The sequence below is a fragment of the Mustela putorius genome, unplaced genomic scaffold (genome assembly GCF_011764305.1).
Source record: "Mustela putorius furo isolate JIRA1106 unplaced genomic scaffold, ASM1176430v1.1 tig00003962_pilon_pilon_pilon, whole genome shotgun sequence".
In the NCBI taxonomy this organism is placed as follows: domain Eukaryota; kingdom Metazoa; phylum Chordata; class Mammalia; order Carnivora; family Mustelidae; genus Mustela; species Mustela putorius.
Window position 1 is genome coordinate 20,014,010 of NW_025422106.1, and position 21,459 is coordinate 20,035,468.

At 51.7% G+C, this 21,459-nt stretch overlaps 1 protein-coding gene across 8 annotated transcripts in view; it reads left to right on the forward strand.

The window, feature by feature from the left end:
- Window positions 1-1,815: 1,815 nt before the first annotated feature.
- Window positions 1,816-21,459, forward strand: part of KSR1 (kinase suppressor of ras 1) — a 148,892-nt gene continuing 129,248 nt past the window's right edge. For 4 of the 8 annotated variants that reach the window (XR_001178570.2, XM_004747040.3, XM_004747037.3 and 1 more), the window contains exon 1: window positions 1,823-2,455. Coding sequence is in view for 6 of the 8 variants with exons in the window: in XM_004747040.3 (XP_004747097.1) it covers window positions 2,225-2,455 (231 nt within the window). In the remaining 2 variants the exon portion in view is untranslated. Of the gene's footprint in view, window positions 2,456-21,459 lie in introns of all 8 variants that reach the window. The other 4 variants (XR_006603774.1, XM_004747035.3, XM_004747036.3 and 1 more) reach the window with 2 other exon arrangements.

Below are 21,459 nucleotides of genomic sequence, written 5' to 3' on the forward strand. Positions count from 1 at the left end.
AGCAGAACAGAAGGAAGGCCGTGTCCACAGAAGGGGGCCCAGGCGCTTGGAGCCTGGTGGGACAGCAACCAGAGCTGGGGCTTGTCCAGTCTCCAGTCCCAACACCACTGCCCGGCAGTTACTCTCCTCAGGATCTGGCTGCCTACCTGAAGTGGCCCTGGCGGAGAATGTGCCAACCAGGCGCCCGTGGCCATTATAGCATAAATAGGCACTTACCAGGAAACTGCTTGTGAACTGAGTTAGAGCGAGTCTGTCACTCAAGCCTGGCAGCTCTTGCTGCTGAGCAAACAGATTCTTCATTAGCTGGGACACGCTATGGACAGTCCCCGGAGATAGTTCTTTGGGCCCACTGACCTTCCTACACACCAACGCTTCTCAAAGTTCAGGCTCCCTGACCTGTGGGGGCAGCAGCAGCAGCAGCAGCACCTGAGGACTTGTTGGAAGTGCAAATTCTGGGGGTGCCTGGGCAGCTCAGTCGGTTAAGCGTCTGCCTTTGGCTCAGGTCATGATTCCAGGGTCCTGGGATCAAGTCTGGCATGGGGTTCCCTGCTCAGCAGGCATTCTGCTTTTATCATTCCCTCTGCCTGTTACTCCCCCTGCTTGTGCTCCCTTGTTCTCTCTCTCTCTCTGGCAAATAAATAAATAAATAAAATCTTTAAAAAACAAAACAAAATACACACATTCTCCAGTATAGGATCTGTCTGAAGAATTCGTGAAATGGGCTGCACAATTTCATGGAGCTCCTGCTGTGGGCCAGGCGCTGTATTTGGCTCTGGGAAAGAGGATACGAAGATAAATTAGCCAGCCACTTCTGCAGCCAAGGCATTTACAGGAGAAAATTTAGAGATATTCCTTCTGGATAGCAGATGTTGGAAGTATGGAATTGTGTGCTTTTGATTAGAGTCTTGGCTTTTCAGTTTAGCCAAGGGCACATGTGAACCCGGCAGGAGGTCGGGGGTGGGGGTTGGAGGGAGAGTGGGGAGATGGGTTGCAGCTTGAATGCTGAGTTAGAAGGCATAGACAGACACTGTGCCTGTGTCCACAGACCAGGTCTGGGGCCCTGTTTTTAAGAAGTTTTTAAGTTCAGTTTAGGAGATCTGAGGTTCACTCGTAGCAAATACCATCATTTATCCAGTGATATATGTGTCAGTAATCAGTTCAGGTCCATACATTAACTCATTCTTTATAGGAACCCTATGAGATAGGTACTATAATCAACCCATTTTTAATGATGGGGAAAGTCAGACCCTCAGAGGTGAGCTCAATTTGCCCAAGTCACACAGCTAGGTAGAGTGTGAATTTGAACCCAGGGCGTCTGCTCTAGAGCGCACCAAGCCCATGACAAATCAATGTGCCACCCCAGGCCTCTGGACTCGACTGCTGGGTTGCGGTGGCAGAGGGATGGGATACTTATTTTGGTGGGAAAATAGGCTCCTGAAGAAAGTCCTTGCTGTTCTTCTCCAGGTCTGAGCATTCCGGTTGGTGTAGACAATTGAGAGTCCACTGCTCTGTGAACCAGCTGGAGGACGAGTACTTTAGGCCCCTTCCCACTAGATGGCGGCTCCTAAAGCCCACATAGAAATCCTGGAACCTCCACTGTCCCCATCTTCCAAGGGTTCAGCAGCGGCTGCAGAATTGCAGGAAGCGGACCCTCCGGCCCCTGCCCCGCCCCATCCGGGGGTCGTGGGAAGCCCCCAGGCTGGAGGCGGGAGTGCGGTGGGGAGGGGCGGGGAGGGCGGGGACACTAGGCTTCCCCGGGCTCTGGAAGCCCGCGGGGAGGAGCTGGCTGCTGCAGCCACTCCCGGGGCGCAGAGGCGGGGCGGTCTCGCACAGCCGGAGCCCGCAGCGGAGGGGGAAAGTCTGGACCACAGAGTGCGGGGCTCAGGGCTCGGGAAGCGGATCCGGGCCCCGAGGGCGCGGGCCGGGCGGCAGGTGCGCGGCGCGGACTACAAGTCCCAGCATGCTCAGTTCCCCTGACCCGGCCCCCGCGGCCACTTAAAAGCTTCGGGAGCCGCAGCCGTCGGGTCGCCGCGGCTTTCGCTTTGCAGCCGCGGCTCGGTCGGCGTGAGCAGCGTGTTCTGCGGCCGGTCGTCCCAGCGTCCGGGATCCGGCTGCGCCGAGCGGCGCTCCTGGTCCAGCTCTCCCCGCTCGCGGATTCCCTCCCGAGGCGCCCGCGCCCCCCGGGCTCTCCGCCTCGGCCACCCCGCGGCCCCGATGCCGAGGCATGGATAGAGCAGCGCTGCGCGCGGCGGCGATGGGGGAGAAGAAGGAGGGCCGCGGCGGGGGGGACGCGGCGGCAGCGGACGGGGGCCCCGGAGCCGCAGCCAGCCGGGCGCTGCAGCAGTGCGGGCAGCTCCAGAAGCTCATCGACATCTCCATCGGCAGTCTGCGCGGGCTGCGTACCAAGTGCGCGGTGTCCAACGACCTCACCCAGCAGGAGATCCGGACTCTGGAGGTAAGGGGGCCGCGCGCCCGGAAAGTGGCCCCCAGCACCTCCCTCGCTGCCCATGTGCACTCGTTCCCAGATGCATCCTGGAGTCGCCCCTTTGAGGCTTCCTCTCCTTCCTCCACTCGCTGATGCAGCGGCTTGGGGACCCAGGACCAGCTCCTCACCTTGGGCGGGATTTGGAGGGGGAGGGGCGGAGTGGGAACTGGGGTGGAGGCTGGAGGCGCCCGTGGGCGGGGTGGGCTGCCCGCGGGCATCCCGTGCTTCCCCATCTCTGCCCCCACCCCATTTCCATTTTGCGGGGCTGCAGGACTCATTCTCCCACTGAGTCACACCCTGGACTTTTCTCTGTGTGACTGTGACGAGCACCCGTGGGCCGGGGTGACGAGGCGTGGGGGGTCCCCCTAAAGTGTGACCATACGCCCGCCATTCTCTCTCTCTCTCTCTCTCTCTGTGTCTTCCCCTCACGCCCCAGACTCCGGCTTGTTCCTTTCCTCTCCTCCCAGGATTTTTGTCTGCCGCTTTTCAGCAACGTGTTTGCTGAAACTGCATTTTTACCGTTCAGGCATTTGGTGCTTTCCTTTCGCACAGCCACAGCATTTCACTGCTCGAAATATAATTACCCAGCGACTCCCCCACTCGTCCTCACACACTGGATTTTGCTTTAGGGAGGACTGTGCTGGGGCACGACGCCTTTGGTGGGAAGATGACACTATTTAAGGGGTTTTGGAGGAGCCGGTCTCCGGTGTAAAGAAGAAATCAGATCTGCGGGCCCTCCTCCCTCAAATTATAGCCGGGAAGTGCAGTATTAAAAGGGTTTGGAAGAACCAGTCAGAAGGGTGGTTGGGTTCTCAGAAGGGGTGGGGTGGGTGAGTCTCACCCTCCCCCATACACAATAGAGGGAAACTAGTGCATTCCCAACTAGCTTTTGTCCAGAGACTGGAAGGGCTGCGAAATGCCAGGCACCACTTAATTGCTACCCCATCTTCTTTCCACCTTGCACTGGCACATCTGGCCTTCTGCAGATCTGGGGATGTTTTGTTTTATTAGAACCTTAGTTTCTCACCGCCCCCCCCCCCAATTGCTGATTGCCTTCGCCAGCTGTCAGAGGGCCAGCCCGTGATTTGAGCACACCAGAAGCCGGAATCCCTCTTTGATCCAAAATGACTTCTCTCCTGCAGTTCTGTTTTCTTAAGAGCTACAAAACCAGGAACATTGGAAGCATCTATCTAATCGGCGCTGGCTAGTCTCCTTTTTGTTCTAGTTGCTATAGCAGTGATGACCAGGGCTTTGCTTAAAAAACAAACCAACCAACAACACCCCCCACCCCCCCAGCTGTCCCTTCTTGCATGCATGCTGCTGTTTCCCAAGTGGCGAGAGAAACTGGTTTCTTGAACACAGCCGAATGTGTTTGCCCAGCAAAGTTCAGTTTTTAAACTGACACAATAGGGGGCCTGTGTGGCTTAGTTGTGGGAGGAGGGATCGTTGTCCGGCAGCATGTGTCTGGTTGGACTGCTGTGTTACTGAGACGAGAGAAAGTTCTCTGTGTGGGCCTCTCTGGGATTGTCCCCATGTCACTCAGAGAAGCTCCTGGTTCACAGAGTGGGATACAGGAGAACCAGTTCCTGTTCATTCTCTGGAAACAGCGCCTTGCCCTCTGGGTACCCTGACTTCCAGAGTCATTTGTTTTGGCAAAGGTATGGCATCAGGACACCCCAAAGCATCCCACTCTTTAGGTCTCTGGGCTATGTTTATTCAGTGGTTTCCCTCCCAAGGGTTTATTGGAGGATGGGCTCTGGTAGCCAGAAACCCATCCAAAGTCCCAAAGGGGAATACCCAGGTCCCTGCTCTTTCCATTGTGATATGGGTTTGGGTCCGTCCCATTCCCTCAAAAGGGAGGATCTGCTTTGTTTTTTGGGATGGGAATTTAGATCTCAGAAACTGGTTCCCTGGGGCTGCCTCCAGCTAGTTTGAATGAATCTCTTCACCCTGGAGGCCTTAGCCTCCTAACCTGAACAGTCAGGCTGGAGTGGATCTTTTCAGGCTCTCGTGGCTCTAAATTTGGTGGTTTCATGAAGGGGCTCAGTTGGGTTGAATCAAACATTTGTTAACATGTCCCCATCTAAAAATAGTTCGAATAGTTCTAATAGATCTACCAAAGTGATAAAATAGGGGAGAAGTGTATTAGTCATAGAGTTCTGCTGATAGGGACAGTGTGGTGGACAGCTTTGGTTTCAGGTCTGGGGACTCACTGTGTGACCTTGGGCAAGTCCCATGACTTCTGAACCTCAAGCTTTCCCATCTGTAAAATGGGGATGAGACGGCAGAAACCTGCAGTGTTGCGAGCCTGTAAGTCCGTGTCTTACTAACAAAAGATTCTGCCTATCACCTTACCCTGGGAGGAGTCCAGTGACATTCATAACCCACGCCTCCTTCAGGTACTTTAACAGAGCTGGCTCTTGTTTCCTGGAGATGGCTGACCCAGGCTGGCAGACAATCCCACCGGTGTGTAGTGAGATAGGCAGGGCAATGGCAGTGTCTGCCCTGGCTGTCTTTTCTGTTCTTTGGGCTCCTCTTATCATATGCCAGGCCAGGGCCCCCAGAGACCATGCTTGCAACGTTGGATTCCTGACTTTTAAAGAAAGGGGCTGACCAGAGGGCTTGGCTTATCCGACTTTTCCCAGAATGGAGAAAGGAACCCCAGCCCACTCTGGCCTTTGTTGAGGAAGCATTCGCTGGCAGAAACAGCACGTGGGAGGCGGCTGGAAGTCTTGGACTTGGGCGCACCTGCTGGTGTCCGAGATTTGGCGTAGCTGTCCTGTTTGGGATTCAAAAGAGTGGAAGGAGCCGGGGCTTAATGTTTGCCTCCTACCTGCCAGCCGGTGCTGCTGGGTCCTTCTCAGCCTCCTGATATTTCCTAGAAATCCACTAATCCTCACCACACAGTTGTTTTTCTCTAGGTGGGGAGGAAGGGGAGACAAAATCTGCACTCAGAGTCAGAACCTGTAAACAGTGCCATGAGGCCTCTTCATCATAGCGGAAGGTGGGGCCCTGTCTCCATCAGACCCTCCCAGGGGGTCTGAGAACTCCATGGAGGAGGGGTAGAATGTTCTTGTTCCCAGATGTGCTCACAGCGGGACACCTGGCTGGCCTCCCATCTGGGCCTGGAACCCCCATGCCAGTTCATTCCCTCATGTATTCATCCTTCGTGGGCTAAGTCTCTGCCGGGCTCTACGGAGCTAACAGTGCCTCATGAAGATTCCCATTTAGGGGCATGGTAACTTGGCCCTTTTCTGCCTCCCTGCTAGCACTTTCCAGAAGAGGCCATGGTATACCAAGTCCCCCTACCTTACGCTCTTTTAGAGAAACCCCTCTAATGCAAGTGACTTGGAGAAAGGAGTTCCGGAAGGATCTTGCCCGTGGGCCTGCTGGCAAGGCAACAGTGGGGAGGTATGGTGGATATAGTCTGCCTTGGGGCCCTTCCCTGAGGAATTGCCCAGGAGCCAGGAGGCCCCCCAGGGAAGGGGGGCTGCTACTCAGAAGGTCAGTGGGGCTTGCCTTTCACCCAGCTTGATTATGGGTGACCCAGAGGTCAGAACCCTGCTGTGTGAAGTACCCGAGCTCTCCCCATGGTCCCCCCACCCCACCCCAAACTTCCGGAAAGGAGAGGAGATGCCGTTTGTCCTCACAGATCAGGCCCTTGGGCCTTGCATAAACTTGACACACCTTCAGTTATTACTGGTTTGCCTGCTGAGCTAGGGGCAGCCACCCTGGGAAGAATTCAGTGGTAGGGAGGTTGCTCTCCTGGTCTTTGGGGGACACTTGGAATCCAGTGGGGAGCCAGGCAGGTGAACCATAGTGCCTCCAAGTAACATGGCTTGCTTAGGAATCGGGAATATGACCAAATAGTTGGCCAGGCTAGCCTTCTGTTGTCATGGGACGTATTCGCAGAGTCCTAGTGTCCTAGGTCACGTCCCCTGCAGTACTTCGAGCAAAAGCAGGTTTCCCTTTCCCCTACCAGCTGTTGCTCTGGAGTGGGCCATTTCTCTCCTGCTCCATTGCCAGAGTAGCAGCCTCCTGCTGGAGGGGTGCAGAGATGAGACGCCTTTGGTGTCTCCTTTTGTCTTGGTAGCTTTTCCCCTGGTGGAACTCGCCCCCAGCGTTCTGCAGCAGTGGTCTGGAGAGGGTGCTACCGTTTGCCAAGGCTGGGGAGGGCTGGGTGGTGCTGGAGGAAAGCCTCACCACGTCTGTAGCCCAAGTTCAGGAGGCCAGGAGTGAGCGCTAGGAGGCTGCTGGCTTGCTGCCTGGGGACTATGATGGGAAGGCCTCCTTCCCCTCTGGGCCGGCCCCACATTCTGGGGAGCTGCATTCCCCACCACAAAGATTCTGGCCCTGCCTGCTGGCTGCGGTCTGAAGAGGGACTGCAGAGGGCCTGGTCCTTGGTGGCAATCTCCTCCTCATGGGGAGATGTAGCAACACCTGCGACCATATCTCTCTAAGTTGTGCTTTTTAGAAGGTCTGTGTCTTTTCAGAAGAGATGGATCAGAATCTCCCCTCATATTCAGGGAAAAGAAAGCCATGTGGGTACCTTTGGGGATATGGGAATGCGTCTGCCTGCTCAGTGAGGGTGGACATGGAACAGAAACAGTCTTGATCACCTGTTCTGGGGTCGAGCACTCTTCCAGGCCCTGGGCATATATTGCCGTAGGAGGGTTTCGTTTCATTTGCAAATGAAGACATCGGGGACATGGACCAGACCTGGATCAGACCTGGGTTACCTTGTCTTCAGAACCCACATTCTGAACCTTGCAACTGCCTCGAGCGGTCATGCTGGCCATTCTGTTCAGAATCATGGCTCCTGAGCCCCAGGACGTGGCCAGTAACACGGGCATTTCCAGGGGCGTTTGCTGGGTGGCTCCGTTCCCAGTGACTGGGTTTATTGGTGGCTGCCGCAGGCTGTGCAGCCTCTGAGCTGGGCTTGGGGCTGCTTCCCTCTAGTTCAAAGACAGGTCTGTGATGCAACCAGCCCTGTGCTGCTGGTGTCACTGAGAAACGAGAAGCTGCCTGGAGATCAGCTTGCTCATAATTTTTTTAATGGATACCTGCGTTATACTTTCTGAGTGATCCCTCGGATGCACAGCATATTCTTTAGCTTTCTCCTTTTTACAGAAATATTTTAGAAATACACATAATGGTCTGTGTTTGGTGTAAAAAAAAAGAAAATACGGATGAACAAAAGAAAAATAAAAACACCCAGAATGCCGCCTCTCAGATCTGGTTAATTCTTTTTTTTTTTTAAAGATTTTATTTATTTGACACAGAGATCACAAAGTAGGCAGAGAGGCAGGCAGAGAGAGCGGGGGAAGCAGGCTCCCTGCTGAGCAGAGAGCCCGATACGGGGCTCAATTCCAGGACCCTGGGACCATGACCTGAGGAAGGCAGAGGCTTTAACCCACTGAGTCACCCAGGTGCCCCAATTTGGTTAATTCTTATTAACATTTTGCTATATATTCTTCCAGTGTTTCTGTCTTCACTTGCATAAAAACATACACGTATGTATTTGTGGAGTATACCATGTGCATTGCTTTATTTTTGTTTTTAAGATTTTATTTATTTATATGACAGAGAGAGACACAGCGAGAGAGGGAACACAAGCAGTGGGGAGTGGGTGAAGGAGAAGCAGGCATCCTGCCTAGCAAGGGAGCCTGACTCGGGGCTTGATCCAGGTGCCCCATGTGCATTGCTTTATAATGCAGTATCCTTTCTCTGCATCAGTACATGCAGATACACATCATCTCTCTCGGTGGCTACATGGTGTGGTTATACCATCAATTCATCCAACCATTCCTCCTGGTGTTGGCCGTTCAGGCTGTTTTGAAGTCTTGGTAGTGTAAATCGTGCTGCAGAGAGTCTCTTCCCAGAAGTAGAATTTGCTGCTCAAAGTACAGGAACACATGTAATCCTGATCCTGGTCTTTAAAATCTTTAGGGCATAGGGGACGCTTGGGTGGCTCTGTTGGTTAAGTGTCTGCCTTCGGCTCAGGTCATGATCCCGGGGGTCCTGCGATTGAGGCCTGCATGGAGCTCCCTGCCCAGCAGAGAGTCTGTGTCTCCCTCTGCTCCTGCCCCCTGCTTGTGCATACATGCATTCTCTCCCTCTTTCTCTCTGTCTCTCTCTCTCATGCTCTCCCTCCCTCAAATAAAAATAAATAAAATAAAATCTCTGGGGCACAATATTTCGCCCCTTCCCCCAACATGAATAACAGGATTTATAAAATATCGGCCTTTATGCATTTACCTCTTTTCTCCTTGCATCAGCATCCACACAGGAAGGACTGGGTCCCTGACACTGAGGTACTGGGTTCTGTCGCAGGAATTATGGCTTCTAGTTTTGCTCCGTGGCTGAGGCTATGGGGTACTTGTCATGGACTGTGGATTCTGGTTTTGTGGTTGCCTGCAGCAAAGTTGGGCGGGGACTTGGGCTGGCCAATTAGAAGAGGGAATGTTCCTTGACCCAAGACAGCAAGAGTGGGTGCTGGGTGTCAAGTCTTTCAGTGTCCAGGGACTGGGACCGCTTCCGTGTGGTGAGGTCTTTATCCTCGGGAACTCACGAAAGGCACCTCATTGAACTGGAGCTTCATTTTCCTCACCAACCACAGATATTGATCAGCTAGCTCTTTGGGGTATCTTGGCAAGAGGGTTTCAAAGGATCTTGGGCTTTCTGTCTAGTCCGGCCCCTGCCGTCAGCAGGCGAGGCAGGTGACTGAAGGCCTGAGGGGGGAAGTGACTCCGCAGGAATCTCTGTGAGAGAATTAACCTTGTTAAAGGGTGGAGGAGGGACTGAGCTGGGGATGGGATTCAGACCGCAGGGGCCATCTAGACAGAGGGCAGCAGCTGCTTTCTCATCCTCCTATGCTGCCGGGGTCCTCCGCCTCCAGGGGTTTCCTGCAAAAAGCAAGCAATTGGGTTTGTCTTCCCAGCCCCGATCTCAGTATCTTGGGGACCCTGGGCAGTGGAGAGATCCTTGGGGAGCAGCTTTGGGTATCCTGTGGGTGTGCCCTCTTTTGAAAACCAGTCTAGCCAATGGGCTGGCACAGTCAGAAGGGGCTCTCTTTGACCTGACTTTACTTTCAGGGGCTTCTCATCCTTCCATTGAAAGGTCCCCTGGGACTTGGGTGCATGAACTTTTACTCCTGTAGGGCCTATGCGGTATTAAATAGGTGCAGATGTTGCATTATCTGCCACGATACATTGTTGTTGGTTTTAATGTCAAGGTGACATTGTAAGTTACTTGCTAACACTTCTGGAAGATACAACCTTTTGATCCAATGCCTTTGTGTCCATCTTGGCCTTCTGCCCTATCCCAGACCCCCGGTAGAGCTACAGAGAGGTACACTGGGGACAGTTGCTGGGATCAGAAATGCTATGTCATTTGTTCCTCGGCATGACTGTTTCTCATCTGCATTGAAAAGGCCTCAGTTCGAGCTGCGGCTGCTTATAAAACCTATATATTTATATGCTTCTCTCGTTCTCTGCCATTCTGGCCTTGGTGGGCAGCCGTGTGTTTGAACTGGGCAGATTGCCTTTCAAAATAATGGAGCTAAAGTATCCTGTTTGCTTGCCATTTTTCTCCCCCTTTTCATTTTTCCACCCACAGAATAATTGCAAGAGTGAATTAAGACTTGTGTTTAAAAAAAAAAAAAAAAGATTGGGAAAGAAAGCACACTGCAGCCCATGGGAAGACCAGCTATTGTTAGGAAGAGTAGCTTTTTGCACAGAATGCACTGCAGACTCCAGTCTGTAACATTGATGAGGGTTCTGCTTTCCTGGTGAGATAAACTGCATATAGAATGGCAGGGCTTTCTTCAGCATGACACCTGGAGGTTTTGAGTCCCTGGTTAGCCAGTTAGTTTGGGTTTGGTTTGGGCATGGATGAGCAGGACCAGCTTATTCATGGGGCATTCAGAGTTTTTGTTGGCTGGGGAAAAAAGTTACAGGCATGTTTATAAAGTTACTTGAGTGTTCTCCGTCATTGGGCATTATCTTGAGAGCCACCCCCCCAACCCCCATTTGGGGCCCCTGAAAGGGCTTAGTGCAGTTTTTCCCATACTGTATCTGTGAAAGAGGCCTTCTTGTGGTTGAGAATGCACCACATCAGCCCCCTCCCTCCTGGAGATTCCTGAAGATGATTTGTGTTTTAAAGGCTCTGAGAAGTTCTGCAGCAAGTGTTCCCAAACTTATTTATCCAGGGCTCTTTATTCCACTGAACATCATTGGGGAAATAACTTCCTTAAGCCATGAACAGGGAAAGAGGCAAGAAAGTGTCAGCTTAGGTTTATGTTTTTATGTTGCTGGGGTCCCCTTTGAGATTCCAGTTTTTATCATACGGGTTAAGGAGAGGTTGGTGACTCCTGTGTGGGGTTGCCTTTGTCAAGGGAGGTGCTTTCCAAAGGGAGACAGAGTGTGTTGTGGGCGCCATACTAGCACTTAAAGACCTATTTCTCTTAATCCTCTCAACTAGGTGAGCAAAGCAGGTCCAGAGAGATTTGGGTGTCTGGAGTCCTTGCTCCTGCTCTTGCCCCCACATGCCAGATAGCCTGGTGTCAAGGGCACTGCTCACTCAGGGTCTACCAGGAACCTCATGACCTTGCTGGTGGGCAGAAAACTATCCAAGAGAAATGCAGATAACTGTGGGTGTGTTTGAGCCTGGGGCTGCTGAGGGCAGGGGAAGGGCTGGGCTGCAGACAAGGAATGCTTTTTAAAACAAAAAAGGAAATGCTGGCTCAGAATGGAAAGGAAAGGAAGCAGCTTCCTGTTTCTTGTGCTGGCTTTTTGAAAGGAGGAGCTCTTTCTAGCCCCTTGGCTGTTGGAGGCTTGGGTCTGCTGGGGCCCACTCCCGGGCCGCTGGCCCTGCTGCCATGCTGCCTCATGCCACTGCCTGAGGTCTAGAACTAGAGGGCTAGTTTCACCCTTGTTCCTTTTCTCCAGATTACTGATCACATGAATGCATGGTTTCTGAAATGACTATCCGTGTTACAGAATGGGGATATCACAACAGCTGACTTTTACTGCAAGCTTACTCCATGCCTGGCCCCACTCTTGGGAGTTTGGGGGTGCTGTTTACGCCCCCCAGCAACCTTGTGAGGAAGATCATATTGTTATCCCCATTTTGCAGAGGAAGAAAGTGAGGTGCAGTGAGGTGAAGTGTTTTGCCTGGAGGCACACAGCTGAGGAGTGACCAAGCTGTGACTTAAACCCAGATAGTCTTACTGACCTGCTTATCCTGTCTGCCTTGCAGTTGCAAATTCCTTTCTCTTCCCCCTGAAAAATCTGAATAATAATTTTTTAAGACTTTGGTGGCCTTTGTCTGGGATCCAGAGGGCAGCCCCAAAGCCTGGGCTGGGTCCTGGTGAGTTTTAGATAAAATGCCTGGGTTTGAGTTCATGTGTTTTGAAAACTCTAATATGGAAGTGTTCAACATGTACAAAAGTAGAGAGAATGATAGGATGAACGCCCACATAGCGATTCCCCCTTTTTCGGTAATAACCAGCTCTAGCCAGTCTTGGGTCATCTGTGGTGTTTGCCGTCTGAGTAAGCCTGGTTTTGGGGAGTGGTGGTGCTGGGTGGTTAGCCTTAAAGAAGCAGAGTGACCTGGTGACGTCTTCTAGTCCAGCCCTCTGCCTCCGAGCAGAGCGGTATGTATCCCAGCAGGTGGGCAGAGTCTATATAAATTTTTTCCTATGACATGACCATCTCCATTTCCTCCGGAAGCTTTCCCTGGCTTCTGGCAGTCCACACGGTGCTGGGAGGCCATGCAGCCAGCTAAGCCAAATCTCCCACCTGCCCTTGACACCTGTTCTCAGACAGTGAAGTCCTGGACTGGTATATTGGCTTCCTTAGCCGCACCGCCCTGCTGTGGGCCACCGGAGCCCACAGTCTCACTGGGGCAGTCCTCATTTCCAGTCCACCTATCTTCCTGGCTCTTCTCCTCTTCTGTCTTTTCTCTTGCTTTATTCACATACCATGAGATGTGTGTATTTCAGCCCACATTTATTGAGCACCACTGAGTGCAGGCCCCGGAAGGGCAGTGGGTAAGGATGGGCAGACCCAGTTTCCAGGAGCCCCCAACTTTCTTGCCCTTCAGGCTCCCTGTCTCCTGGTTCTGCTCAGTCCTTCCTGATGTCTGGTCTTCCCGATCACCCTCTGACTTCTTTCCTCTGTGTTTTCTTGCCCCCAACAAAGGTAGTTTCCTTTGACATTTTGTTTTCTTTGCCTCTTGCTGTATACTCACAGGCCTTTCTCAGGTACCCTGACACTTTTTGCTAGCTGCTTCTGATCGGGATTGGCCTCCCAAACACAATCATCATCAGAAAAAGAATGGTCTTGAGCACTGAGGAGGACCGTGAGTGGTACAATGAGGACCTCAGGGTAGGCATGAGCTCCGGGGGCAGAAAGTCACGTACATGTCGGGACTCTCTTCCTTGCTTCCTCTATGATTGGGACAAGTTCTTTAGCTTGCTGAACCTCCGTTTCCTTGTTGGTTAAAGGGAAATAGGAATAGGTTTCTTTCGGACTTGTGTGAAGTGTTGCTGGGATACGTACGGAAGGTGTGTTGGATAGTGCCTGGTACTTAGAAGGGATTCCGTACTTTTCTTTTAATTTATTTGACAGAGGGAGCAAGGGGCAGAGGGAGAGGGAGAAGCAGACTCCCCGCAGAGCAGGGATCCCGACTCGATCGAGTGGGACTCGATCCCAGGACCTCGGGATCATGACCTGAGCCAAAGGCAGATGCTTAACTGACTGAGCCACCCAGGGGCCCCTGGACTCAATACTTTTTAAACTCCTCTCAGCACTGTTCTAAAACACTTTCCCATGATTCTCTCTCCTCCTTTCCGTCGTTTTAATTGCTGCATGATATTCCATCCAGCGGACATGCCGTAATTTGCCAAAGCATTTCCCCTATTATTGGACATTTCGGTTGTTTCCAGATTTCTGCTATTATAAACAATGTGACTGTAATCGTCTTTGTACAGGCGCCTCTTTATTTTTGTTCCAGTTCTGAATTCATTTCCTTGGGATAATTCCCAGGAATGGAATTATTGGGTCAAAGAGCATGGGTCTTTTTCATGATGGGAGTTGCTAAACTCTTCTCCATTTTATGCTTTTTGAATGATAGCTCTCGTAAAAATCGTGCTCCTGGGTAAATAGATTGTTTTTTTCTTTTTCTTTTTTTCAATCTTCTTGGCTTCTGTTCTTCTCCCCCACTTTTTCCTTATTTTTAATTTTTGGCCTTGTTAAATCATCCTCCTCCCCTTTCTGTCTTTTATTGAAAACAAAACAAAACAACCCAGGTATAGTTGACAAGTAAGATTGTAAGGTATTTAAGTTGTGGAACGATTTCTTCATCCTGAATTTGCTGTTTATTGCTCTCTTCTGCTGATTCATTCAGTGACTGTTGAGCATCTCCTATGTGCCAGGCACTGTTTTAGGCCCTAAAAGGAAGCAGCAAGAATGGAGCGGTTTCCTTCAGGGCAAAGAAAAAGATCCAAGCCAGCAGACAGGGAAGGGGGCCAGGGAGAAAGGAGCCTGGAAGTCGGTGAGAGTGATAGGGGTGGAGAGAAGGTTACTGCTTTAACTTGGGTGGCCAGAAAAGGCTACCTTCCCAGAGGTGACGTTTTGAGCCGAGGCTTGGCAGATGAGAAAGCAGCAGCCTTGTGAAAACCTGGGTGAAGTATTCCATGGGGAGGGACCAACTTGTGCAAGAGCCCTGAGGCAGAAATGAGCCTAGTGTTTTCAAAGATGGGAAAGGGGGCCCATGTGCCTAGAGAGGTCCATGGGATGTGGTGGCCCATGAGGACCCTGGTTGGCTATGAGTGATGCGTCATGCAGTCAGGGATGTAAGCAAGAGTTTGGGACCATTTCTCTAGAGTTGGGCCATGGTAAAGAGGTCCTGTACTAACTCAGCGGGTGGGTGTCGCCCCCCAGTTACGCGCCAGGGCTGGTTCTGGGATATCAGAGTAAGTAAGTAAGTCGGCTTCACAGATGAGTTTGTAGATGAGTAAACCGCTAGAAGGTGCTGGTGAGGGTGTGAATGAAAGCCGGTTGGGCTGCACAGTGACTCATCTGTACATCCTGAGGTGTGCAGGGACTTGGGAAGTGTTTCTTGATTTGAACCAAGCTGTGCTCTGTGCCATCAGCCTTCATCATGCTCACTGAAACTCCGTTCTCTCCTGTAAGGCCTGGCAGCCACAGCCTGCCGAGTTGTTGGGGGGTGGGGAGGAGCCTGGGCCTCTTGCAGGGGAGGGGCCCTGAGAACTGAGGTTGCCAACTCAGTTGTGGAAGAAGTGGGGCTGCTGATAGCAGGTATGAGTATCTAGGTGCCACTTATGGGAAACGAGGCTGAGAAATAGATATGGGAAACCCCCTTCTTGCTGAACAGCTCTGCCCGGCCCTGTCCTGCCCAGACCAGGGACTCTGACTTGTGAGACTTTTTGGGAATATAGACTAGAGGACACTGCTTTTTTAAGGTTTTCTTCCCTTAGCGTAGAGCAAAGAGATCCAGGTGGAGGGGGCAGTGACATCAGGTCTGAACAGATGGTCAGAGGGCAGATGCCTCAGGGCAGCCCAGGCTTTGACCCCGTGGCAGTTCTAGGAACTGGGCCTGTGGAAGCTGTTGGCTGCCGTTTTGTTTTAGATGACTCGAAAGCTGTAGGGTGTTCTGATAGCATTGCGTTGGGGGTCAGCGTTAACCAGCCCCTTGGGTTTCTAGTCTATGAGTTTATTGTCAAATGGGAAGGGAAGGCCAGATCTTAGGAATATGGTATCTTGGGCTCCCTGTGTCCTCCTCCCTCCGTGATAGCTAACCAGAGGTAGACTGGCGTGACTTTAACAAATCAGGCTTTTTACAGACGTTCTCTTGGTTAATTCTGCAGTGATGATAACCTTACTAGTCCACTTTGTGACGAGGAAATAAGGCCCAAAGTCACACCGTAATTGGTGGAGCTGGGGTTGAAATCTAGAATCGTCTGAGTTCACATTCCTATTCATTTCTCCACACCCCTCAGAAATCTGCTTGGCCTTGGGTAGTGTCTGAACGGAGAGGACAGAAGGCTTTGGTAATGCTAGGTGTTTTGGAAGAACTAATGCTAGGTGGAAAAAGGTTTGAAAAATCTCTCCTTTCCCACACCTGTTTGAAAAGAAGTCAAGATGACCCAAGTGTTGGGAGTCCAGATTAGCAGGTGACCATTTGCCACAGAAAGAAGGCCCAGTGGGAGGTGGATGGCTCCTGGGGAGGGGTGGGGGGGAGCATCCTTGTGTGGGGGAGGCTGGGGAGAGAGCTGGTTCAGAGCTAAGGCTCTTATCTGACTCCATCTCAAAGAACTTGACTTTTGTTTCAAAGCATTCGTGTTAGAAAGGTGACATAGTGGTTTCACTTGGGCCTGGAGCAGGCACAGTTGTATCTCATGCTGGTGGTGAATTTTAGGAGAAAGAAGGTAAGTATCTAGGGAGATTCCCTTTGGCGGCCCTGACGCAACCTGGCCCAGGGGACAGAACAGGGCGAGGAAGAATCCATCAGCGAATGGAAACTTGTCTCTTCAGGGGACAGGAAACTTTTTCTTTGTGGTTGGTCTGGTGGTTTACAAAGAGAGGTGAGCAGCAGAGACAAAGCCCTGGGCCAGTCTTGCAACGGCATCTTTGACAATTTTGAGAGGTTTAGGAAGTAGTTTAAAAAAAAAAAAAAAAAAAGTAAAAAGAAACCAAAGACCAAAGATGTCATCTTGTCCCCATACCTGTGAGCGTCCAGCCACGTGGGCTGCGATTTGCCACGTGACTAGTGGAACCGGGTTCGTTCGTATCCGTCCCCACCTTTGGTCCCTAAACCAGAGGGGGCTTCTGACCATTCTTAGAAAGAGACTTAGGTGGCCTCAGATGACAGGCCTTGTCTCGGGCATCTTCCGGCTTCAACTAAACTTCCTCTCAGGTCCTGTTTGGGTTTAAGCAGGTTCCTGGTCTGGAAGGATCCATCTGTTTTCTTAGCACCCTGCTCGTCAAAAGCCCCACTCCCACTTGTCACCGCTAACTGGCCTTCATCACCCTGTGGCTGCCAGACTAAACCGGGCTTGCATTCTGAGAGTCACACTTGCTGTTCTCCTGAGGAAGCGGAGAGGGAGTGGGCTCCTGGGGTCCACTGTCTGGGCTGGGCACTCCTGCCCCCTCTTCCCCATTTTGATAACAGGGTGGATTCACTCTCTCTCCTTCTTTTTTTTTTAAAGTAAATTCTGTCCCTGACATGGTGTTCGAGCTCATGACCCCAAGATCAAGACTTGCATGCTCTACGGACTGAGCCAGCCAGGTGCCCCCAGAGGGGGATTCTTTGTCTTGTTCTAGAAAGCTCTGCTGGCCCATTTGGAGCTGCTCCTGTATTTAGATAAAAGGCCAGGAGTGTGAGCAGCTTCTTGTAGGTCCAAGCCCAGATTCTGGGCCCTTGATGGTCCAGGTTCAAGCTCCACTCCCTGCCTGGCTAGCTGTGCATCTTTGGGCAAGTTGCATAACCTGTCTGAGCAAGAGTTTCCTCATCTGTAAAATGGGGGTTGTAATAGGATTGTTTCTCCTAGAAAGTGAGAAGAGTGGTAGAAGGTAGGATGCCGGGCGCAGAGTAAGAATCTTTTTATATTTGTTTTTTCAACAAGCATTTAATTAGTGGGTGGTTCTCCCACTGTGGCACTGTTCTAAATTTGGAATAACAGTTAACAAAATGGACCAAGCATCAGCTTTGTAGAACTTTGGTTTTGGTGTTGGAAGATGGTAAGGTAGTAAGTAAAATAGATTGGGAAATTGTGATTATGCTGTGGAAACAGGGCAGGGAAGAATGCCAGGGGCAAGGGGTGGTGTAATTTTTTTTCCCTTTTTGAGATTTTATCTACTTAGAGCAAGCATGGAGGGGAGGAGCTGAGGGAGAGGGATAAGCCAACTCTGTGCAGAGTCGATCAAGCCAGCCAGAGTCCGATCAAGCCTGACTCGGGGGCTTGAGCCCACGACCCCAAGATCATGACCTGACCTGAAACCATGAGTCCGACACTTAACCAATGGGACCATCCAGGTGCCCCAGGGGGTGGTATCATTTCAGCGACAGGTCAGGATGGCTTTGTAGAGAAGGTTTTATTTGAATAAAGACCTCAGACGGGTAGAGAGAGATACTACAGCTGGGAAAGAGCTCTGGAAGCTGAGTGCCAGGGCAGAGGCCCAGGAGAGTGAGTTGGGCGACTCTCAGTGAGGTGCCGTGCTCGGGGGGAGCCCGGGGCCCCGGCAGCGCGGGGCCCCGGCAGCGCGGAGGAAGGAGGGATGAGAACAGAAGGCCGTGAGGGGTGCCAGAACCACAGATGGCCCTTTAGCGGCCTGACGTCTGCCCTGTAGAATCCTCTAGGGATTTTGAAACTAGCCCTTATTTTTTACTACAAAATGGAATTTGGGTATAGTATATGCACTAAGCCTGTTCCCCAGAGCTCTGTTGCTGACCTTCTGGAAGGGTACTGGGAAGCGGGTCAAGTTTCTGACCATGAGGGTGGTCAAGTGGCAGCCTCCTGTGTTCATCCCACAAGCCTCCACAGAGCCCCCAAGAGAGTGGATCGTGCTGCTTTTCGGTAACACCAGGACAATAGACATCCCTCCAAGGGAGTTTATTCTAAGGCAGTTACTCTGTGGAAAACAAATGAAACATTTATGAGGTTATGTGCATTATCTGTAATACAAAAAAAAAAACCAACCAGCAAAACCGATGTGTTGCGCCGAGGTGATAGTTAGACATACCTCAGTAGGGCACGCAATGGGTTATTACATGTACAGCTGTTCTTAGGAAGACGGGGCGGCGACACGACTGTATTTATGATATCACATTAAGTGGAAATATACAGAATGCAGAATTGCATGTGTGCAGCATTTGTAGTTATATAAATACCTAAAAATATATCTGCCTGTGGAAAAATCTAGAAGAGAAATGCATTGTGTGTTGGGGGGAACTGCTCTTGGAAGAACTCCTTTATTATCGTTGCTGTTTTCGTTCACTCATTTGTTAGGGTAGTGAATGTTCTGGGTCCTGGCACCCTTGAGGTGTGAGCTTGGGCTCAGCCACGGTGGCAGACCTGACCTGAGCCCCCTGGTCCCACTTGGCTCATACACCTTCCCTTCTTAGTGCCCCGGGATGCGAGGCTAGCAATATGAGCAAAGCAGAGCAGAGCTCAAACCTGCAGGAATAAAACGAGGCTTGGTCCTCAAGCTTTTCCCCAGGCTGTTCAAGCCTTTGTTGAGCCGGTCCTGGATTCGGCTGAGAAGCAGAGAAGTTTCCAGAGCCGCCACCCGTCCTGTGGGAGCAGAGGCTGCCTGGCACTGAGAAGGCTTCCTGGGTTTTGGCTGCCCGGCCTGAGCCATGCTGGGGGTCCCCAGGCAGCGCCCCTGTTCTTGTGACTGTGAGGCCACCGGTGTGAGGGGCTGTTCCAGAAAGGAGAACTGCTGTTGTGGGCTCTGTCTCTAGGATCCAGACACTCATGCGGTAGACCTTGCCTGTGGGACGTGGTGCCGGGGAGCTGGTGGTTGGCTCAGAGAGACTCTTGTATTTGGAAATGTTGGACAACCACTTAACAGTGCTTACTGCCCACAGTCTGAGTAAAGTGCTCTGTGTGTTTGGATGGTGGATGGGGAGGGGGTGAGGATGACGTTTATGACAAAAGCAAACACTGATTGAATGCTCTTGATTCTGGGTTCTTGCCTGGGACCCAGAATGCCACATCCCACCCGTCTTTCCAGCCGCCCTGGGAGCCTGGTGAGTTCTCACCACCATTGCACGGGAGGGAACTGAGGCCCAGAGAGGTGGGTTAGCCTCCTGATGCCAGACGGATGGGGAAAAAGGGGAGAACTGCCTTATGATCTGGCTGACAGCAGAGCCCCACCTTTGCATTTTCTATGTCACTGCACACTTTGGCTCCACAGAGACAGGTGTCACCAGTGGAGCCCACTCTGCCTCCTGCTTCCGGTCTCTGTCCGCCCCTCCCAGAATGCCTTTGTCTTTCCCCTTGGCGGCCCTTCCACTCGGCATACCGCATGCTTCCAGGACAGCCTTCGGTAAGAAGTGGGATGAGAGCCCTTCTGCGATACAGGAAGGATTTCCTTTGTCTTTAAGGACAAAGACTGTGTGTGACCTCTTCATCCAGAAGTCTGAGGGCCTAGTATAGCACTTGGCACACCGTTTAAGTGCTGAGTAATTAAATGAGGATGTATTATAATCCGTGCTAGATTAACTTCCACCACATTCCCAAAGAAATAATGTGCCTCAAAATAATAATAATAATAATAATAATAATAATGTGCATCAATGCAGAATGCCCTCCAGTGTAGAAGTTGGGAAAACGGCCTCTGGAATCAGACCCAGACAGCCTGGGTTTGAATTGTGCCTGTGCCGCTGCCTGCTCCTAATCTTGGTGAAGCTGTTATTTCTCTGGGTGTCAGTTTCCCCGTCTGTACAACGGGGCCAATCATGGTACGGTTTGGGCTGCTGTGAGGCTTAAATGCGAAATGTGGGAAGCATGTAGAGCAGAGCTTTGCCACAGTAAGCACTTGATGAACACGAATTATCATTCTTTGCCCTTCCTGTTATTACTGTCCCATGCAAGGTTAAGGAGAGCTGGACTTCTAGGGAGACTCCCCACATCCCAGGTATGGATTCTTACCCCACCTGTGGCTGCAGAGTGAAGGCCGAGGACCTCCCCCATGGTTCTCCGCCCCAGTCCCAGGGCTCTGCTGGTGGAGTGGGTGTGAAGCTTATTCACCACAGGTGGGGGTGAGGGGTGGGGAGCCAGGCCTTAGTCCTAGCTGTGTCACTCTGAGCCTGGAGAGGCCCACTCAGCTTCAGGGAGCCCAGTTCCTAACCTGGGAGGTGAGGACAGTCATCACTACTTTATGGGATCATCATTGGGATGTTGAGAATAGGACCTGTGCCGTAAGACTCGGGGCATTGCAAGCTCTCAGCCCGTGTCCTTCTCTCATCCTGGAGGGCCACCCTCAAACTTGTATGAGTCCCCCGAGTCCTGTACCAATGAGGAGACCATGCGTGCATCCCCCAGGCTCTGTGCCAGCAAATGAAATGAGAATGGACAGGTGTGTGGGTTGTAGGTACAGCACTGAATCTGAGCCTACCTTTCCCCTTCACCCTGCTGCCTTGTCTCTGCTCTTCTTTTTGTTCCTTCTGAGGCAGGTGCAGCAAGGTAAGGAAGGTGTCCCCCCAGGGAGGTGACAGACAGGCCACTGGGAGCCTCCCTGGCCCTCTCCCTGCTCAGACCCCAGGCCCCTCCTACCCCATCAAGCACCACTGGCTGCTTGGGGGTGGCAGACACTTTGATCGAGGTCCAGGCTTCCCTTCAGAGGTGGTTCCCCCCAACTCTCAAGGCTTTTCTCTGCAGGACAGCTGCCCCTGCCAGCGAGGGTGGTGGGCATCGTGGAGAGGAATCTGGAGAATTCTTTGGTGTGTGTGTGCACACACGTGCCTGTGTGTGGGTAAGTCTGAATGTAAAGAGGATCTCAGGGGGCGCCTGGGTGGCCCAGTCGTTAAGTGTCTGCCTTTGGCTCAGGTCATGATCCCGGCATCCTAGGGTCAAGTCCCACATCAGGCTCTCTGCTTGCCAGGAGGCTTGCTTCTCCCTCTCCCACCCCCCACGATTGTTCGTGTTCCCTCTCACCGTGTCTCCCTCTGTCAAATAATTAAATAAAATCTTCAAAAAAAAAAAAAAAAAAAGAAGGATGTTGATGAAGCTGAAGGAGATAGCTAATGTGGAAGAGTTCCTTTAAAAATGTAAGTCAGCTCACGTCAGCTCACAGCCAAGATCTGTTCAGTGACTCCCAGTCCACTTGGCATAAAAGCCAAAGTTAAGGCGAGGGTTTCTCCTCCTTTCCATTCTGCCCCAACCTCATTGGACTCCTTCCTGTTTCTTGAAGATACCAGGCATCCCACCTTGGAGCCTTAGCCCC